The sequence below is a fragment of the Silurus meridionalis genome, chromosome 21 (assembly GCF_014805685.1).
Source record: "Silurus meridionalis isolate SWU-2019-XX chromosome 21, ASM1480568v1, whole genome shotgun sequence".
NCBI classification, from domain to species: domain Eukaryota; kingdom Metazoa; phylum Chordata; class Actinopteri; order Siluriformes; family Siluridae; genus Silurus; species Silurus meridionalis.
This window is the reverse complement of record NC_060904.1, coordinates 4,382,858-4,405,274: the sequence shown is the minus strand read 5'-3', so window position 1 is coordinate 4,405,274 and position 22,417 is coordinate 4,382,858. Positions and strand designations below refer to the sequence as shown.

General features: G+C 37.7%; 1 protein-coding gene across 1 annotated transcript in view; it reads right to left on the bottom strand.

Moving 5' to 3' along the window:
- The window catches only part of LOC124375583 (contactin-associated protein-like 2), a 124,082-nt gene that overhangs the window by 66,202 nt on the left and 35,463 nt on the right, over window positions 1-22,417 (bottom strand). The window contains exons 2-4 of the mRNA XM_046834065.1: window positions 13,160-13,270; window positions 6,863-7,056; window positions 2,679-2,826 (exon numbers count right to left, since the gene is read on the bottom strand). Coding sequence (XP_046690021.1) covers window positions 2,679-2,826; window positions 6,863-7,056; window positions 13,160-13,270 — 453 coding nt within the window. The remainder of the gene's footprint in view (window positions 1-2,678; window positions 2,827-6,862; window positions 7,057-13,159; window positions 13,271-22,417) is intronic.

Here is a 22,417-nt window from a genome sequence, read left to right as displayed (position 1 = left end):
CAAATGTACACAAACCAATCTTGGCTTAAATCCTCTGTCCCCTGTCTGTGAAGCCACAGTAGGCAGTGAGTTGTTTGTTTTCACACAGATCAATTTCCACTCAGGCATAAGTCTTCCAAATTAACTAAGTCACTTTGCTGTGTATTTGCCCATCACTGTATTCACAGTGCATTCAGAAAGTATTCAGAGCTCCTTCATTATTTTGTTATTATTATGTTGTAGCTTAACACTACAATCATTCAACTTGAATTATTCTATTTAATCAACACAATACCTCATAATTACAGTGAAAACAGAATTGAAGAAGCCTCTTCTACTCAAAACCCAAAAGCCTCTCCTACTCAAAACCCATGGAGGTACGCTTGGAGTTTACCTCTATATTTGACTCTAAGCAGGCAATTTTTTCCTAGTCTTCCCCAGATCTGTGCCTTGCAACAATCTAGTTCTGCAGCCGGATCCTTTTACCTCATGGCTTGGTTTTTGCTCTGATATGCATTGTTAGCTTCGAAGCTCTACATAGAGAGGTGTGTGCCATGTACAATCAATAAACTTTTGCACAACTGGACTCTAATCAAGGTGTAGAAACATCACTGCAACAATCAAGATGGGAGGCACCTGAACTAATTTTCAACTGTTGTGGCCAAGGGTCTAAATACTTTTTGTTTTAAAACATTTACAGACCTTTTTTAGAATTCTGTTATCATTTTGTCATTATAGGGGACCGAGTGTAGATTAACAAGAAAAAAAAATCTATTTGAATGATTGTAGTATCAGACTGCAACATAACCAAATTGAAAAGGAAAGAGAATAAAAGAGGCATGTACTGTAGCTACCTACTTTCAGAGATTAATTGATCACCAACACTCTGCCCCACCACCTCTTTCAACTCCTGGTACATCAGTACATTCATCCCGTATAGGAGGTATAGGGGTAGCTTAGAACTTTCACTTCTAACTTTGCTAAAAGACAACGTTTATTAATATTTCCCTTTGTAGAAATATAGAACACATAAAGGCATAACTTAATGGGAAAAAAATGTCTAGACCAACAGCTTTGGGTGTTTTGCATTTTACCTTTCCTAACACTTGACAATGATAAGTGAACCAACTAACATTTTTGCATTAGCAGTACCTGTGTCTCGTCCTGTTGCTATGCCTCCTGTAGTTTGTAGTTTTGTCTACAGCCATTGTACCTCTTGCTGCTGGCATTTCTTTAGGTCCCCAGAGCAAATATGGCATCATACTGGGCATCCAACTTACACTTGCCTGTGTACCATATATTAAGCAAACCAGAATGTCAGCACTTTTATGTTTATGCTGGACTTCTGCATGACTTCATGGACAAGGCTCTCTCAGTCCATACTACTAATGAGGTGACGAGTCTGAACACCAGAGGCATTGATCCTGAGCCCAAATCTGCATCTGACATTGTAGTCAGGATGCTTGCCAAGGCAAAGAGTCAATGCTTTTAAAAAAGTGAACAGCTTAATGTCTGGTCTACAGAAATATATAATATGTCCAGGATTAAAAGATCTGCTGTTTACAAGCCCACAAGGCCCATTTTCTTCCCATCTTCTAATTGTTATATTAGTAATATAAGGATTGTGTGCTATGCTAGTCCCCTTGGCGATGGTAGCTCAGTGGTTTAGGCTACGTCTATACTAATCCGGTAAATTTGAAAATGACGTTTTCATTTAAATACGCTTCGCCTCCACACTTTCGTTTCCAATCATTTTCCAGAAGCCGAACTGAACGAAAACGTAAGACGCTTTCACCCACATTGTTTCTACCCTGTGTTTATTTTACTTCTGGTTGTTCAAAACTTCGCGGCAACAACTAAAAATGCGTCATGGTTTTCGAAAGCCTTTTCACACAAAATCCACACTGCGTTTTTTTTTTTTAAAAAAGCTTCGTTTTTGTTGACTGAAAACAGCGTCTGATAGAAAAAGATGTGTTTTCAAATGAAAACTTAATAATGTGGACATAGCCTAAGGCTCTAAGTTACTGATTTGGGGTTCAATCTTCAGTGTCGCCAAGTTGCCACTCTTGTCCCCTTGAGCAATGCCCTTTAACCCTCAGTGCTCCAGGGGCACTGTATCATGGCAGACCCTGCGCTCTGACCCCAGCACATTTAGCCTCCACGATGCATCAATACTCTTTCAGGCAGTCAAAGTAACATTAACATTAGGGATATGCTCCTGTGAGCATATCTCATAGAAGCATATACTATAAAGCTACATTCTTGATAATCCCTGTGATTTCCCAGAATTGCATGTAGCTCATCCATTTTATTTGCTAGAAACGACACATATCCCATAATGATTGAAGTGGTTTAAACTGCAGATTATTTGAACTTTAGCATGGTTTCTGCCTTAGTTTCCTAAGCTTTTCCTTAGCAGACATTGAGAACTTAAACTTGAAAGGGTATACAAATATATTGAAAACAGTCAAGTGTAAAATCTACATGAACTGGCTGCCATTAATAGAGGAAAACTCTTAATACATTATAACAATAACGCAAGATAACTGCCGCATCAATGCCTTTCTGACGTCACGGAGAATATAAATGGAAATAAGAAATACTGATTGAAAAGATTGTGTGTGTGTGTGTGTGTGTGTGTGTGTGTGTGTTATGAGATAAGAAATAGTGAGTGTGGGTGTATGTGTGTGTAAACTCACAGTACAAGCAGCCATAGATCTCTATCCTCAGGCCTATCCGACCTTCTTCGCTCCAGTCCAATGGGACAAATCGCACAAATCTGGCCATGATAACGCGCTGAAGGTCGTAACGCACCACGCTCTCCGTGTTGGAGTTTCCTGTAAATGCCTGCAAACAAAAAAAAGAACCAAAAAGTCATTTATCTTCACACAAAAACTATTTCTAAACACTGCAGAAAAGCATCAGAGCATCTTTAATGGCGTGTCCATCTTCAGAATGTTGTTTTGTATCTGTTAGCACCTGAGTGTATGCCTTTCTTCAACAGCTTCTAGGCAACACATTTTACACCAAAGGGCAGGATGAATTAATTTTGCTGCCATTAATACCAGCTCAAGCCCTGCACCTTAAACATTCAGTGAGTGTGTTAATTAGTTGGCTACAAGTCAAACCACTGAGACTCTGCTGCCTGGTTTAATCAAGTACCTTTTTTAATTTAAAAGTGGCTGAAGAGAAACAATAGAGCCTGGGTTTAAGCAGCGTGCCAGCTTTAACTATCACAAATAACATATTTACTGGTTTCCTTGATATAATTAAAGTGGCCACAGCTAAGTTTCTTATGAGACCTAAGAGACTGCCAAAAAAGAGTCCAAAATCAAGCTGTGTTCAGACCACATGAGAAAAAGAAGAATTTTAATTATAAGCACTTGAAGAAATGCAGCTTCAATTCAACTATTTAGCACATCCATGAGATCAGAGACCTTCAGAGTTAGTCAACAGCTCTTCCGATCAGATGACTGAAAGACCAGTTAGAACGTTTTCACCAACCGGAAAGGCAACACGAGATCCAAAACCAGAATCTAGAACCGAGATCTAAATATTTCCTTTCCTATTCATTAATTAGGAGGAGCTTCCATCGGTGGTTAAGTTTCTCACTGATTCTGAAAATAATCAGAACAGTCAGTAGAAGATAAGTTGAACGTGGTTTGAGTTGGGTCACTGGCTTTCTTTTGACTATGTGGTATGTCGAAACAATCCTTAAAATTTACTTCAATCATGGATTGTCTAAATCCGAATTCCAAATCCTTCAGCCATTCATTTTGGAGCTAATTGAGCTAATTTTGAGCTAAGATGCGCAGAAACATCGGCTGACAGAAAGATGGGGAACCGTTGACAAAAATCACAGATAAAGATCATAACGTATGTTGAGTTCATGACCAAAGAGGAAGTGCTGGTGCTTAGCTGGTTACACTGATAAGTCCATAAAAATCATACAAATGTTTGACTGCTTGCTCATAAAATATCAGCGCAAAAGCCAAAAAAACAAAAACAATGATGGAAGCATAACACTGTCAAATCCATTCACATGTAACAATAAATCAGAATTATGGCAAAAATGTGCAGCTGAGAAACATGATCTCCATCCAACATGATTCATAGTCAAAGAAGTAAAAAGGTGGGCTTTTGGTTGATTTTTAACTGTCAATCACAACCAAATAATGGATTTGCACCTGGTTTCACCAAACATCCATACGACTATGCAGAACATTTAACAGAAACATAATACAATTTCAGAAACCTTATGTTTATTATTATTAAAAAAATCACAACCCAGACATTTTTTACGATATTCAGACATTGGCACCTTTAATGTTGCGTCAGATCAGACAGATCAGACCAGCGGGGAGAGGATTAAAAAAGAGGGAAAGAGATATCCAGGATTCATAGACTATTATCTTCTGACTGAGACACTTGGCACCTTTTTCTACTTTCTATTCACTCAGGGGCTTTTTTTGACAGGCTGTCTGGGACTGAGATACTGTAGATCGAGAAATAGAAGAAGAACGCAAGAGAGAAAGAGAGAGAGAGAGAGAGAGAGAGAGAGAGAAAGAAAGAGAGAGAGTGATGGGGGGGGGTGAAGTGCTGTATTCACAGCACTTCACTTTTTCGACATTTTGTTATGTTACCGCCTTATTTCAAATTAAATTTAATGATTTATTTTCTTCGAAATTCATTAAACAATAACCCATAATGGCGAAAAAAAAAAATCTAGTTTTCGGTACAGGGCTTTCGGTGTACCCAGTGCAATCCTTTTTACATATGGAACAGAGTTAAAATATGAGTTCCCTCAGGAACGTATTAAACGGCGGACCGCAAGTTTCAAATAGCCATAATAATAATAAGCTGCGTTAACAAAAAAAAAACGACAAGCTATTTTGTGTTTTGCATTTCTTCCCCCTAACCATACCGAAATTTAACCCAACCGTGACTTAAAAACCGAGGTACGCACTGAACCAATGACATCTGTGTGTCGTTACTACGCCCCTATAATAATATATATATATATATATATATATATATATATATATATATATATATATATATATATATATATATCCTTTCACATACATACTTACACATAGACATATTCAGAAACGATTGCTATGTCTTTGACGTGTTCTCACCTGAGTGCCACTAATTTTCAGTTTGATTATGACTTCATTCCAGCCACCAGATGGAGGATAAAAGAAATAAACACCCAGCTGTTAAATGGATAAAACTCAGACAGATGCAAACATGCTACATATGGTACGGTGTTATGTATCTGTTTCTTCCCTGTGTATTTTTATCTCAGGAATAAAACCTCAATGAACCATGCTGTTCTCGGCCAGATGTGAAGCACTGTTACTGCTACCACTCCAAAATGGTTTCTCCGATTATATTTACATAAAATTTTAGGGAATGTCGGTTTCTGTTATCACTTCTGTTATTACAGGTTAGAATAGCTGTTCCTTCACTAGACTGTCTGGTTACAATCAGTGTAAAATTAATACAACAGATATCATTTAGTTTGTTAACCAAGTAACCTAAAGGCTGACAAAGTTACAGCTTAACCTTCTTATTTAAAGATTCAATCCTGAACTGAAATGTAAACTTAAGTGTTTACAGTGTAATATTAAATAATATTAAGTAATATTGCTTTACAGCCAAAAATATATATATTTATTAATGAAAATGACAAGGGGGAAAGTTCTTATACCCTAATGTTACCTTGAGAAGAAGGTTTCTTTCTAAACACATCTTCAGTAAAGGTTGTGAGTTCTTCATACACACACTTGCATTGACATTTATGTCATTAGACAGACGCTCTCATCCAGAGTGACCTAAAATGATCTCATTTATACCACTGAGCAGGTGAAGCTCAAGGGCCCAGCAATGGCAGCATTGTGTTACTGGAATCTGAACTCACTCACTCAACCCTCTGATTAAAAGTCCATGATCTAAAACACCAAGCTTCTACTTCCCAATCTACACTTTAACTGAACACTTTAACTAGAAGATACCGGGTAGTTGAAAATCTAACATGTACCCACGAACCCAAATGCTACTGCAGACCAAGCGGTGGTTCAGTAGTTAAGAGGACTAATAAACAGAAGGTTTGAGTTTAAATACCAACATGTCTGGTCTTTTAGCTAAATACATTGGGAAGAAACGTTCATCCAGAAAATTGTTTGATTTATGCAAATGACTAGTTGGGGTTTAAGAGCAATGCTTAATGGCCCAACAAAAACCCAGCCATTATGGATGCACAAGCCAGTGCACTCTCAGTGCCGGTCCCAAGCCCGGATAAATGGGGAGGGTTGAGTTAGGAAGGGCATCCAGCGTAAAACATGTGCCAGATCAAACATGCGGATCACGAATACGGATGATCCGCTGTGGCGACCCCTAATGGGAAAAGCCGAAAGAAAGTTATACTTAATGGCCCAACAAAGGTTGCCACAATGCAATCAAGCATCTGTGAACATTCTGGACAAACAAATCAGATCAGTGAAGGACACATTTTACACCAGGATCTTTCGCAAACCAATTGGTGCCATATATACACTTTCAGGGGTCTTGTTAAATCCATGCCTCAGTAGGTTCTAGCTGTTTTAGTGGTACAATGGGATTACACAATGTATATAAATGTAAATTATATAATTATTTTCAATAATTTAATATCATGAATGCTCAATTCTTATCTATAACAGATGTTAAATCAAAAGTGACATGATCAAACTAGGGTTTAATTTATGGATGTATTGTAATTACAGCAAAGTGTGATGTGTTGGGTATCACTGAAATGCATTCAAATTTCAATAGGTAACAGCAAATTTCCTTAAAAAGACCTCAGCATAAAGCATAAAGACCTAAGTGCAGAATTTACCCAGATGTTTCCATCCTGATGGTAGGGCTTCCAGTTCCTGCCCGTGTCGCTGTAGAGCAGCCGATAGCGTGTGGTCCAATCTGAGCTGCTGTATCGACCCTGAGTTGCGACAGCGGTCACCTGCTTCCTGCTGCCCAGGTCCACCTGCAGCCACGGGTAATGATCGGTGTCCAGAGGAGACCAGCCTCCAGCACCTACACACCAGAAAACAGAAAACTCAGATAACATCTGGTCTAACTATGATCCAGACATTCAAAAATTCAAGCTTGATGTTGATTTTGTTTCTGGTATCTATATATAAAACATTCCTGGGATATTCTACACCTTCTCAGTTGTTGGCATCACTTCAGGGCTAAATTACAAAGCAGAAGTAGCAGCGTGTTGTATTTAAGTGGTTTGTATTGTGGATTCTATAGAGGTTTGGGTTGAAAAGGTGCCATTTTTCCTGATCATGAGCAGCTGCTTCTACAATTTTGATACAATCTGTTTGTAACCCACTTTTTTTTTTCATTAAAGTCAGTAGGTACAAGAAAAACAAGCTATTTTAACACTGTTTGAATACAAATATAGTCTCTGCATATGTGTAGTACACCGCTATCCTTTCTTCATTATATTCAATTGTGTAGCTATACATCAACAGCCCACACACCACCAGCACCATTTAATAATTCACTAGTCGTTGTTTTGTTCGCTCAGATCTCTCTTCTCTAATTCCTGTCACATCGAGTTAACTCTTGATGAGGTCATGCCCTACATCGATACTTTGCATACCTGTCAAACGTTGGCAGTCAGATTAAGGTTGGCAATGCCTGATACATGACTGACAGTAAATTTGTGGAATCCATGATGAATCAAAGACGAAGTTAGTCACGTGTGAAACCACTACGCAAAAAAAAGGCTACGTTTTGTTTTGCAGAATTTACGCTCCAAAGATTTCATTCTTGTACACTAGCTACATACTTCCAACTTTAAACTGTTATATCCTATCTATCTATCTATCTATCTATCTATCTATCTATCTATCTATCTGTCTGTCTGTCTGTCTGTCTGTCTGTCTGTCTGTCTGTCTGTCTGTCTGTCTGTTTGTCCGTCCGTCCGTCCGTCCGTTAGAAAGAAAATAGATTAAAAGATAAATACACTTAGATATATACTAGATATACTTAAATATACAAGTATACCTAAGTATATATGTGTGTAAAGACAGACTCCTTTATCATGGCAAAAGCAGTAATAAACAGTGACAAAGTGCTTGATAAGCTGTGACGTATTCCTCAGTCTGATTTAATGTCTGATGCTATTACAGAATCATTATTTGGAATCTGGCTTCAACAGGATAAACAGAATTGATCGCTAGATAGAGAGGATTTGGGGGATCTTTAAGAAACAAAAAGCCACCTTAAAAAGAAGTGTATACAAGTGTATACATATGGAGCTAAAACATGATAAGCTGGTCTGGTTGACCTAAAATGTAGACCTCAAGAGAAAGGCTTAACAGTTACATAGTGAGAATAGAAGGATTAGTAAGAGGAAGTAGAGATGAGAGGATTGCAAGGGTGGGGTGGGGATACTCCTCTGAAATCTGCTACAGAGACTGATGTTCTGATAAGGTAAGGGAAATAAAAGAATGCATCTTGAAGGAGAAAGAAGGCAAATCATTAAAGAGAAAAAGATGTTAAGATGATTTCAAGCCTCAGTCCTTTCCAATACAATAACTGAAAGTAAGTGGATCTGGCATTAATCCTGGAAACACTGATTCCGAGATGGGAATGGACCTTGAGTAGGTCATGGGAAACCAACAAAGCTAAAAAAAACCCAAGAAAGACCTGGAAGGTCACATGAAACTTACCATGCAATACCACTCCACGTGTCTTTGTCTCAATTTTGCCTTATTTAATTCATAGTAGAAAAGGTTAGGCAAAGGGACAAGATTGTTAATCTACATTTTATAAATCAGGTTCCTAGAAATCAAACAATGCATTGAACCATCAAATGTAAAATATTAATGATAGCCCACCATTTCCAGGAGTATGACCTTGCAAAAACATCTATGCTGTTTACATGGGACGTGTAGTTTTATTTTTTCCCCAGTCATTCAGAGAAACACCAGATAATTGTGTCTCAGAGGTCATGTATTAGGAAGAAAGCTGATAGGGCTTTTAACCAAAGGTTGGCTTTTTGACTTGTGTAAAACAAACACAGAAGTACACACTGTATGGGAGTTTTCACCCTTCCTGGTTTGTAACTAAACAATTGAGAGCTCGCTAGTAGATGGAAAGTTTATTATTTGCAGAATATGAGAAAATATGAAGTGTTAACGTAAATGTGGATTGGACAATTTCATTAAATATACACAGACCAGGCAAAAATATTACGACATTATAACATTATGAGTGGTCAAGTGAATAACACTGATTATCATCATGGCACCTGTTAGTGGGTGGGATTTATTAGGCAACAAGTGAAAATCCAAGCAAACTTGTGTTGAGAAGGGCTAGATTGTGATGGCTAGACAACTGGGTTAGATCTTCAAAACTGCAGCTTGTGGGATGTTTTCAGTCTGCAGTGGCCAGTATCTATCAAAAGTGGTCTAAGGAAGAAACAGGGTCAGGGTCACGGGTGGCTGAGGATCATTGATGCACGTGGGAGGCTGGTCCATGTAGTCAATCCAATATAACTTCTGTAGCTTAAACTGCTGAAGAAGTTCATGCTGTTTATGCTCAACAGGTCAGGACTGTTTTGGCAGCCAAAGGGGGACCGACATGATATTAAGAAAATGGTCATAAAGTTATGCCTGATCTGTGTACTTTTAAATGTTAACCTGAGCTGCTATTTTTGGGATTCACAGCAGAAAATGACCTACCTATCTTTTAAAAGAAGACACTATGAGCTTTACTAACCATTATCCAGAGTTTATAATGTTTAAAAAGATTTTTTAAAAAGTAGATGCTAAATGGCCTTGAAAACATTTCTACCTCACTAAATGTTTTTTTTTTTTTTTAACCCTAACCCTAACCCTAAACACATGAAATCAGTCCTTGAACAATCCAGAAAATGGTTTTAAATCCACGTCTGGATGAAAATAACATGAAAAATGAGATTCTTGCAAACATTTTTCCCAGAATAGTCTAGTCCTTTTTTCCCTCCTCCTGTTTGAGGAAAAGCAGCCAGATAATCGAATGAACTGAAAGGTTCTCCAAACTATTTTGGTCACTCTACATATGTGTGCTTCTGTTCCCTCTTCTGTCTTACTTTCCGATAAAAATAGATATAGACTCCATTCTTGTCCACATTATTCTTAAAAATCACAATTTTGAGAAAATAACTCGGTTTTGATGCGAATAAACATAAAAGTGTATTTAAAACAAGGAAGAATATGAGTAAAGAAGTCAAATTGTTTCTATAGCCTATAAATGCCATTTTCCCTTGGTAACATCCTGAGGGGGATTTAATTCACTACAGAGAATGAAAAATAAAATGAAGTGCAGGGATCACTGGGTTTGTGCATCTTATTAATACTCCAGTCTCATGCACAGCCACATTTCTATTCAGCGGAGACTTCATTCTTGGGCTGAATTCTGAGCCCCCTCTGCCAACTTCAACCCAATCCCCCACCCTTCCCCTCATTAGCTTCCCACTGGCTCCCCTGATCATCTGTACCCGGTCCTCCAATCTCACTACCTTGCCATTTCCAGCTGTGAAGGACAAACAGGTTTACATTCGACAGGGATTTGACCTTTTCCTCTCTGTCTCCACCTCAATGATGAGCTAGTGCTAAACAGATGCCTCCATCTCTCCTGAATAGGAATACTGTAGGAGCATGATGAGCGAATGGAAAGTGAGAAATGGCAGGACATTTGATAGAAAACTAATACTAATTCTACTTTTCTACAACGTCTAATTGAAATGTTTGATTTCCCAGCCTAAGGAAGGGTTAATAATCCAATCAGAATGGCAATTTTGTTCTAATCATTTGTTCAGCTTTTGGTATATAGTAGTTATTATACATTAATAGTGTTCATTATGCACTAGATGGCAATAGGAATGTGGACATCTGGCCTTCACATCAGTAAGTCTTGGTTATCATTCCATGATTATAACAAGTATAAACAAGGGGATTTTTTTTGTGGGGTTAAGGTCAGGGCTTTGCGCAGAACAAGGGTTATTTCATGCCAACCATATCTTTATGTAGATGGTTTTGTGCATAGGGGACCTATGCCATTGCCATGCTGGACCAGGTTTTGGATGTTATAGTTTTAGTAATGGGAAATTGTAATGCTACAGCATATGACATTCTACACAAGTGTGCACAAACCGGTGGCCAGAAGTGTATGTTCATTCTATGTCTTATTTATAAAGAAATATATAACAAGGCAAACTAAAAACTGTGTATTAACAGCTGTATATAAAACATTTTAAATAGGAAAAATGTATGCATGCAATTAAATGCAATGTTCCAATGAAAAATATATAAATATACCTTTTTGTTAATGCATTTAAAAAATTGCATTAAAATCATTAGAATTATTCAGGTACAGACCAAGAGTTTGAATTACTGTTCACATTAAACATCAGAATGGGAGAAAAGTGTGATCTCTGTGACTTTAACTGCAGCATGTTTTTTTTTATTTAATATTAGCTGACAGATGGGCTCGTTTGCGTATTTCAAAACTCTCCTGGGAGTTTCACATGGCAGTCTCTAAAGTTTACACAGAAAAGTGGAAAAAAAAAACTAACAAAAATTACATTGTGGCTGGAAACACCTTGGGTATAAGAAAAATCTGGGAAAAAATAGCCAGAACAATTTAATCTGCAATAAAGTGTACCGTAATTCATAAAGTATAATGACTCTTTACAGCCGTGGTGAACAGAAACGCATTGCAAATTGATGTGCGAGACATTGAACCTTGAGGTGAATGGATTCATCAGGCTTCTCTCCTTTTAGCTAAGAAAAAGAATTTAATTCGATGATGAACTTGGATTTACCAAAACTAGACAGAAGACAGGAAAAAGTCCATGGGATTTTCAATGCTTCAGCGGTTTATTTTGGGTGAGCCTGTGCTCCTGGATTTTTCCACACCAGTGATTTTTGTCCGAAATAAATCACTATAAACATGATACCGAACTGTGCGGTATAAATTCTAGTTTTGCTGATTTCGAGCAAAAACATGTATCTGCATGCGCATTTCTGTAAAACCCTTCATTAGTCTTTTCTGATGCTGCATGTTTTAGTGTAGCTAATGAGCCTGTCTTGGTGATGTCATCAGGGATTGAATATGGTTGATAAAAGGACATGTTTCTGCCAGGCTGAGATCGTGACAGGCTGTTTGCTCGTCTGCGATGAAAACTATCAAACTACCCTCGGGTTCCATCAAATCAGAACTTAATGGCTTGCCAGCGTTTGTTTTCCTGACAGCCGAGGCTAATTTTCTACAACAGGAGTCAACAGAAGTGATGCCAATACATATAACAAAACTTCTTCAACCTGATTATGAAATTCAGGGGTACCATGCATACATGCCTATTTGGAAAGTGAAATAATAATCCTGCCGATATTGTGATGCGCTGGAGAGAAGGGGAATGAAAGTCAGTAGGAGCGTCTACGTACCTGGGATCAACAGTGCAAAGAAATGAAGAGTAGTAGTAGGTAGGACGTTTTGGAGATGAGGTGAGAGAGGTGTGATTGGCTTGGTCATGTGCAGAGGAGGGACATGGGGTATATGAGTAGAAGAATGCTGAAGGTGGAGCCGGCAGGAAAAAGGAAAGGCCAAGGAGGAGGTCTATAGATGTGGTGAGGGAAGATATGCAGGTGGTTGATTTAAAAGAAGCAGATAAGAAGGACAGAGTGGTATGGAGATGGTCAGGGTGGTATACAGCGGAAAGAAAAATAAGAAATCTAAGAAGTACTGTGATGGTGTGCATTGTGTCACTGGGCTCCAACAAAAGAATTAAATTTTATGTCCCAATAAATATTTCCACAAAGTCCACATTCATGCAAGTTAGATTTAGTTGCATTTTGACTGACAAAATGTAAAAACATGTAGAAATCATACAAATGTAACCATAATTCCTTATATAACAAATAGAAAATAGCAAATTAAGAAAGCAGTTGACAAAAAAACAGCATGATGCAGCCAGACATGAATCAGAAATGTTACCCACCACTATGTATTATTTTCCATGAAATCCTGACGTGTTTTGATAGAACCAAAGAACCACTCCATCCAGAAGACATAAAAATACCAAACACGTGTATAGCTTGGTGATTGTCAGCATGGATGTGTTTTTCAGGCCTCTTACCTCCTCTCCTGTTCAGTTTGGCATATTCAGGTGTGTAGCCGGTGGTGAACACAGATGAGCTGCTGAAGGCACTATGGGATAGAGGAGTGGCCAGTGCTTCATCACATTTCTCTAAAGAAAACACAATGACAAACAAGAGATTATTGTTGTTATTAATATTATTGTTATTTTTATTATTAATAATGGTGGAAGTACCCAAACCATGTACTTGAGTAAAAATAGAGATAAAATATGACGCCAGTAAAAGTAAAATTGCTCCTTTTAAATGTTCATTTGAGTAAAAACACACGTATTTTCCTTCAAATGTACTTAAGTATCCAAAGTACTATGATTTATTATGGCTATAATGTTATGAAACGATTCTAAAGTTCTATTATTAGAATGATATAGAGCCCAAAACCTTCTTTTAAACAACTGGAAAAAAAATTGCGTAAATTCCTTTCAAAATGATCTGCTTGCTGTTGAACTGATGCTGAACTGTATGTTGGTGATAAGTAGATACACCAAGCAGCATTTAAAATTTTAAACAGAGCGTGCGCTCGACCCTGATTGGTGGATTGCTGCGTGATTGACCATTTACATTTTTATCCGCTCGTAAATAAAAAGGAACGACTGATTTCTCCCCAAATGGAAATACTTCAGTAAAGTACAGATACATAAAAAAGCTAGTTGAGTACAGTAACATATTATGTTTACTTCATTACTGTCCACTAATGATTATTATTATTATTATTATATTAGGGAATTATGGGAACCCAGATTGGCGCTCATCATTCTTTCCATCATCATCCTCATACAGAATCATGAGGTGAAGTGGTATCAGGAGGTCTTGAGTTCAAATCCCACCACCCTTTATCCTCAACTGCTCAGGGGCATCAAATAAGATCAGGTCTGTCAAATGCCATAAACGTAAAGGAGAAAGCTTCTGCGTTGCAAATTACTCAAAATGGGAAACAGTTCTTGCAAATTTGCTCGAATGCTGTAAGACTTTTTGCTTCGCATGTCTCGAGTCCAAACCACTTAAGACTTCAATAACTAGTCACTTCAAAATGCACAAAGTGAACAGATGGTGCAAAGCGATGCAGAACAGGGGGAGGAGTGTTAACGCAGCTCTGAGCTCACAGGCAAAAACAGAACTTGCAAACTCCAAAGTATAATTAAAGAACTTTCTAAAGATTCACACCTCTACATCCTGCATTACATCTTCTGCTACACTGGATGGGGAGAAGCAGAACATATGGAAAGAAAAATGGCGGAGGGCTGAGAAGACAGACATTTTGTATGTATTCCTTATTTTCCAGTATGACTGGACTGACTTTGTGCATCAGTCTCAAGTGAAAATCAATTTCTTTACTGAAACAATTGAGTGAGAAAGCTGTCATTCAAAGGCAACTTTCCTAACCAAGAAGAATATTCTATTATTGTTTAATTTCAGTGCTTCAAGCTTGTGAAAGTCAGCAATTTCTCATGAAGCCTTTCTGAAAAAATAAGCCCCAAAACATCCCTCCAAAACTTTCAAGAATTTACTCCATTGTGATACTCTGGCAGATCGAAAACAGAAGTGTGATGCAAGTTCTTTCCTGTTCTTTTTTCACAAGCTGGACATGTGCTTATATACTTTATCCAATAGTTTGTGGACACCTGACAATCACACTCATATGCTGTTCTTCCCCGAACTGCTGCCACAAAGCTGGAAGCACAGAATTATTGAGCATGTCTTTGTCATTGAAACTACTATAAAATATTAAATTTCAGTATTACACTCTCTCAATGTCCAATGCAGACTATTAGGACACGGCTTTTAAAAGCTGGACTGGTAAAACACGAGTTACCTGAACAGAGCTTCTGACCTCAATCCTTATGAACATCTTCAAACAAATAGCCAGCATCCATGCTAGACCTCACCAAAGCTCTTGACACTGAATATCTCAAAGTCAGGTTCCACAAGTATGTTCACCAAGCACATAAGGAGGTGTCACAGGTCCGCATACTTTCAGCTCAATAGTGTATAAAATTTCATGGCCCATTCAATATTAGTCAAGGTTTATTGAAGCTAGTCTAAGCTAGGAACTTCATATAAATCCATGAGCCATAGGATTAATATATATGGCTGAAACATCCCCCCGTCAACACACTTGGGATATTTGATTGAAATGAGAGCAGGGAAAAGGTAATGATATCATTAATCACAGTTGGATGTTTTATAATTAAGTCAGATAATTTTGTACATCAACGGCACTTGACAGATCACAGCACAGAGAGGACACTATTGAATATCTGTCTTTATTTCTGGAAATGGTCTCTGGTGCTGGATGATCAATTAGGGACTATTCGAATGGAGGGCTTAATTAATTCTCACATTCCCCACCACCATGCGGTAGGTTTTTTAGCTCCAGAGCTTCTCTAGCACAAGCTGATTGATGCTTGATGTGATGGCGATGCCTTGCTCATAGCTGTTTTTTTTTTCAGTGAAATACCATGACCATGAAAGCTTTTTGCAGAGTGGGATTTTCCATCACAGTCTCTTTACTGTGACAACATGCTGAATGGTTTCTTGCGGGTGGAATTAATCTTAAGGGATTTCAGGGCTGAAATTCTAATCACATCATGCCAACTGGGTATTCATTCTCCTAGAATATGTCACCTGCATCTGCTAAGCTTAAGAGTTCAAATGAAAACTTTTTCCAAGAACCCAAACTTTCTCCTTGGCCTATTGGTTTGTTTCTACAGATGCTTGGTGTGTACAGTTTTATCAACTTTTCATCCAAACATCCATCCTTCTATCCATCCACTATTGATGCATCATCATACAAAACACATCTATCTATCTATCTATCTATCTATCTATCTATCTATCTATCTATCTATCTATCTATCTATCTATCTATCTATCTATCTATCTATCTATCTATCAGCTGTAAAGAAAGGCAATCTTATGTCAATTTGTAAATGTAAAAGTTATCATGGATTATCTTAGATCAAGACACTAACAACAAATCTTCAAGTCCTATAAAGTCTGATGTGGGGCATATTTGGGTCGGACCAGTTTGTCCAGCACATCCCACAGAAGCTTGATCGGATTGAGATCTGTGGAATCGAGATGCCAAATCAACACTTCAAATATTTATATTCCCTCAACCATTTCAGACGACTTTTGGTTGAGGTCTCTGCCATTAAAGAGTACAATTGCCATGTACTTGGCCTGCAGTAATGGTTAAGTAGGTAGTACAAGCATCAATGGACCTTGGGTGCACATTGATCTGACATGAATTCAAGGGTTTTTCATCTTTAGACCGATTTTGGTAGGTCCTAACCACTTCATACCTTGAACACCCCATAAGACCTGCCAATTTGATGGTGCCTGACAGATTCAACTGGGGAAATGGTAGTTCAGTGGTTAAGGCTCTGGGTTACTGATCAGGGTCAGGGATTCAAGCCCCAGTATCACCAAACTGCCACTTTTGGCTGCCTCTGTACTCCAAGGGTGCTGCATCACTACTGAGCTTCCCAACATTGCTGTTATATTTGAAGAAATAATTTCAATGTGCTTTAATGTACATGTAACAAGATAAGCAGTGTTCAGGTAATGAGATAATCACATAATCGAATTTATTTCTCTGGCAGTGGTTTGTATTTCAGCGCTTATTAGTGTAAACAGATGCTTGTAAAAACATATTAATCTAGTAATAATTTAAGCTGCATTCCGATATAATAAAATAACTGTGTTATCAATCTAACCATTCTAACAATATCTACGCATGTAAGTTCTCTGGCATCAGGCTGATGTATTGCCTCAGCCTGCAGCAGACCTGAGCATCAAATATTTGGACTGAAACAGAGAAAACAGATGAGAGACACTGGTTTCATTCCTCACCTCTCTACTACAGCTGTGTCAGCATTACACAGCAGTCTGCACCGCTCCAATAGCTCAATCCGATTAGCTGTTACAGCCACAAGCGGCCTTCTGACACCACTGTGAGCTTGAACAGTCAAATACAGCTCTTTGCTAATCAAACACACAAGCTGCAGGAGATTAGAGACATATCGATGGAGCGTTATTTACTCAATCAAAAAGGATCGAACTGGCAAACGTAATTTGCAGAATTAGTGAAAGTGTTTGATTGTATATGTAGTTAGAGAAGAACTTATGTTGCCTATGTAAACAATGTACTATGTAATATGTAGACACTTCATATAAGTCCATGAGCCATGTTTGAAATTGTTTTAAAAATGATAGAAATTATTGTGAATCATAATATATTATCATAATGATATATATATCATAATTTTTTAGCATCCTTATGACATTCTAATACATTCTATATCTAATCTATATAATTGAATAACACTGATTATCTCTTCATCATGGCACCTGTTAGTTGGCGGGATATGTTACCCAGCAAGTGAACATTTTGTCCTCAAAGTTGACGTGTTAGAAGCAGGAAAAATGGGCAAGGGGAAGGATTTGAGTGAGCTGGACAAATTGTGACGGGTTGACGACTGGGTCACAACATCAAAACTGCAGCTCTTGTGGGATGTTTCCGGTCTGCAGTGGCCAAAATCTATCAAAAGTGGTCCAAGGAAGGAACAGTGGTTGTAGATTATTGTAAATTATATAGTTAAATTGAATATCTGAACACAATCAAATCACTAAAAATTATAAACATTCACTGAGTTGATTCAGATTTGACCAGGAATCTAAGGGAAAAAAGTTTCAAAAGTTTCTAGTCCTTTCCAAACAAAGAACTTATACAGGAACATGTACATCAAACCTTCAAGGAGTCCATGAACTTGACTTACAGCTACAGCCAATTTAATTCAAGGACACAACTCGACTTAACCAGGTGTCACTTGCAAGAAAAAAAATCAAGGTTGTTCCTTTAGTTGGAATTCATTGGAAATGGAAAAAAAAAAACATAAATAAATCTCACATTGTTCTTCAGGCTTTGAGACGGTTCTCACTTTAAAAGGTAAGAAGCTACAATTTCAATACAAGAAAACATATTTACACAAACCCAACACGCACTGTTACACTCGCAGCACACATTCTTTAGCTTATCAGATCTTCTTCTTCTTCCCTTAAGCGCACTCTTGAATTCTGTTTGACATTCATGCATGCAGAGCTCAAACAGCAGACTCGACAAATAAACAAATAAAAAAAAAGTGACAGACAAAACTTTTTATGTTAAGCAAAAGAAAAAAAAAATACAAGGAAAAGAGTGAGGATATTCAATGAATCAGTTAGCAGAGCTTGTTTACAGACTTGAAGACGGGAATTAATTGGGAACTAAATGATGCAGGGAGAAAATCAATGCATTGGAAGCTTCAGTGGCGATGAAAATCCTAAAAATTAAGCATTCAAACAAGTTCGTCAATAACAGTGCCAAATCCGATGTCCTGAAACCCCAGGCACTTTCAGTGGTGTCCTACCTGGACCAATCCACCTCTTAATACCATTATTATGATGCCAGGGGCATAGAAACGATCAATATAAAACATAAAAACAGTATAACAGAGCACTGCATCACATACTGGTACCTCATACAGCAAGAATAAATGGCATTATTTAAGTAGGAAACCCAGTTAACACAATTCAAAAGTCTCCGCATACATCGTATGCTTCTAACACATCCAGCAGAAGCATCAATATTAACTTAGGGAAATAATAGTTTTTTCTGGGGATTTGAAATGAAGGCAAATCGTGTGTTTTTTGTCCAGCTTTTCTTGAAAGGTCCATCTTGAAAATGGTCTTGCAACTATATCTTCTACCAAATTAATTTCCTCTCCTCTGTCAGCCATCGTGGAATGAAAAGCAGTCATTAAGTCTACACGAGTATATTTAAGATAGCTCTATTATCGTACGCCTGCTAGATGGCCCTGGTGTCACAACTCGAAATCTGATTGGTTAAAGCAACAACTTCAAGCAGCATGAACTTTAAGCTACAGACGTAGCTCTGATCTCTTGTATATTTTAAATATTTTTTAACCATCAAAAAATATTCTGTTTATGTAATCAAATTATTTCAAAATTGCCTAATTATACTGTTATATAATAGATAGATAGATAGATAGATAGATAGATAGATAGATAGATAGATAGATAGATAGATAGATAGATGATAGATAGATAGATAGATAGATAGATAGATAGATAGATAGATAGATAGATAGATAGATAGATAGATAGATAGATAGATAGATAGATAGATCGATCGATCGATCGATCGGAACACAGACAAGTGGGAACTCCAGACTCCAACAACTACTGCGACATCAAAATATGGCAGCCATGAAATCCAAATCCCAAACCACACACTCACACACACACACACACACACACACACACATACACAAGTGACTCCCATTCACAAAATCTCTACAAATTACCATTCATGACCTCTATTGTTTCACCAAGCCTTTTATTTCAAGGTTGATGTCTTGTGTGTTTGTTTCCAAGCATTTTTTCAATAATTAGAGTATAAAATTTTAACAATGCTATGCTATTGCCTACGCAAGGCACATAAAAACAAGTGAATAATTGAATAAGTAGTACATAATTGAGGTGTGGGTGAAAATGTGTTCCTTCATATCAACAAGGTTGAGTCAAAGCGTGTGAGGGTATTACAGTAAGGGGACGAGCCCCTGCGCCCTTATGACATTAAGGAACGAAAAAGGAAAAAAGAAAAAAACAATCCAGCCTAATTTAGTAGTCTGGAGAGTTTCTAACTTTTCATATGACCTTTGCCACTTCCTCTTTAGCATTTCGAACACGACTGTATCCCCGACTCATCCACCATGTGTGTTACAGATACAGCTGACAGGAAGGATGATAAACTGGTTTGTAGATGGAAATGTGGGGTGAGGAGAGTGAGAGAGAGAAAAGAGAGAGAGAGAGAGAGAGAGAGAGAGAGAGAGAGAGAGAGAGAGAGATGGGGTGGAGGGAACTCAGGTGTGGCTATTAACTGTATAGCAACAGCGTATGCTGAACTATATATTTTAAAGAATTTAGATTCAAGATTTGAGTTTATTGTAAAAGGGGCTTTGAACAGTGAAATTCTTTCATTGTATATCCCAGTGATGATATCCCAGGATGCAGTGGGAAGCTGGGGTCCGGGTGCAGGTTCAGCAACGGTACAATGCCCCTGAGGCACAGGAGGTTGGGGGCCTTGCTCATGGTAGAAGCTTGGTGATGCTCTCTAATCAGTAACCCAGAGCCTTAATCACTGAGCTTCCCACTTCCTCCCATAGGATTCAATCTGGATATAAGATATAGGGTTAATCAGGATATACTTTATTGAATCGAGATAAAAGATTTAGAACCAGGATACAAGATATAGAATCAGGATATAGGAATAATCAGGGTATAGGATTCGGAATCAGGATATAGAAATAATCAGGATATAAGATTTACAAATAGTTAGGATATTGGATATAAAATAAAGGCATAAGTAATAGAATCTAAGTAAAAGATATAAAATCAGAATATGAAATTAATCAGGATATAAGATATACTGTAGGTTTAATCAGAATATAGAATATAGAAAATATGACTTATTAAAATATAGGATATGGAATCAGGATATGAGATTAATCAGGATATAAGACATAGGATTAATCAGAATATAATATATAGAAAATATAATTAACCAGAATATTGGATACTGTATAGAATCAGGATATAGGATTAATCAGGATATAGGAATGATGAGGATAGAGGATGTGGAATTAGGATATAGAAAAGTCAGGGTATAGGTTATCTGTTGAATATATGATATAAATTCAAAATCAAATCAAATTTTATTTGTCACATGCAGTGAAATGCTTTTTTACGACAGTCCGGCATGAGGTAATAGGATGGGGAGAAAAATAAAACAAAGAAAAAGAAGGCAGATAAATAAAGTATAAAAACTATATAAAAATAAGAATATATAAAGATATATGTGAGAAATATATGAGAGAAAAGATTTATATACAAAATATGCTTATGGCAGAAAGCAGTAAAACAGTAAACAATTTAATTGAAAATTGAAATTAATTGTGATTGTCCATAAAGTGTCTGTGTGCGGTATGGTGTGGTGTAAAGTGTCCGTGTGTGGTATGGTGTGGTGTAAAGTGTCCGTGTGCGGTATGGTGTGGTGTAAAGTGTGTGGTATGGTGTGGTGCAAAGTGTCCGTGTGTATGGTGTGGTGCAAAGTGTTCGTGTGCGGTATGGTGGTGTAAAGTGTCCGTGTGCGGTATGGTGTGGTGTAAAGTGTCCGTGCGGTATGGTGTGGTGTAAAGTGTCCGTGTGCGGTATGGTGTGGTGTAAAGTGTCCGTGTGCGGTATGGTGTGGTGTAAAGTGTCCGTTTGCGGTATGATGTAGTGTAAAGTGTCCGTGTGTGGTATGGTGTGGTGTAAAGTGTCCGTGTGTGGTATAGTGTGGTGTAAAGTGTCCGTGTGTGGTATGGTGTGGTGTAAAGTGTCCGTGTGCGGTATGGTGTGGTGTAAAGTGTCTGTGTGCGGTATGGTGTGGTGTAAAGTGTCTGTGTGCGGTATGGTGTGGTGTAAAGTCTCCGTGTGCGGTATGGTGTGGTGTAAAGTCTCCGTGCGGTATGGTGTGGTGTAAAGTCTCCGTGTGCGGTATGGTGTGGTGTAAAGTGTCCGTGTGCGGTGTGGTGTAAAGTGTCTGTGTGCGGTATGGTGTGGTATAAAATAAAATATAAAGTGCACTGTGCTGTGCGAGTCCAGAGTTTAAAGTGTCGTAGTGCGAAAAGAGAGATATGTGCAGAGAAAAAGTGCGATGAAGAGAGTGGGTCAGTTTTTTCAGGATTATCAGGATACAATATATAATCTATAGGATTATCAGGATATATGATATAGAATTAGCATATAGAATAGGATATAGGATTAATCAGGATCCAAAAAATATAGTTAGGTTTATATTGAGTAGTTGATATAATGCATTATATGCACTGCAGTGTTTTAGGGTGTAAAGATAATGAAGTTTAATATGTGTCTCAGAATTCCTGAAATGAATCAATCAACCCTGTGTCCCAAAAAAATGTGATACCACGGTTAAAGAATAATCTGTATTCCTTCCGTGTTGATTATCAATTATGCCAATTACAAACCGATATTTAAAAACCCGAACTCATGTGAACAGAACGTGACACATCCGAATACATCAGTATTCAAAGATAAAAGAAGAGTGCATTTGCAAAAGCACGCTCATGCATTCAGATCCTCCTGTGCTTGTTTTGTGTTGCTGCTTGTTTGAC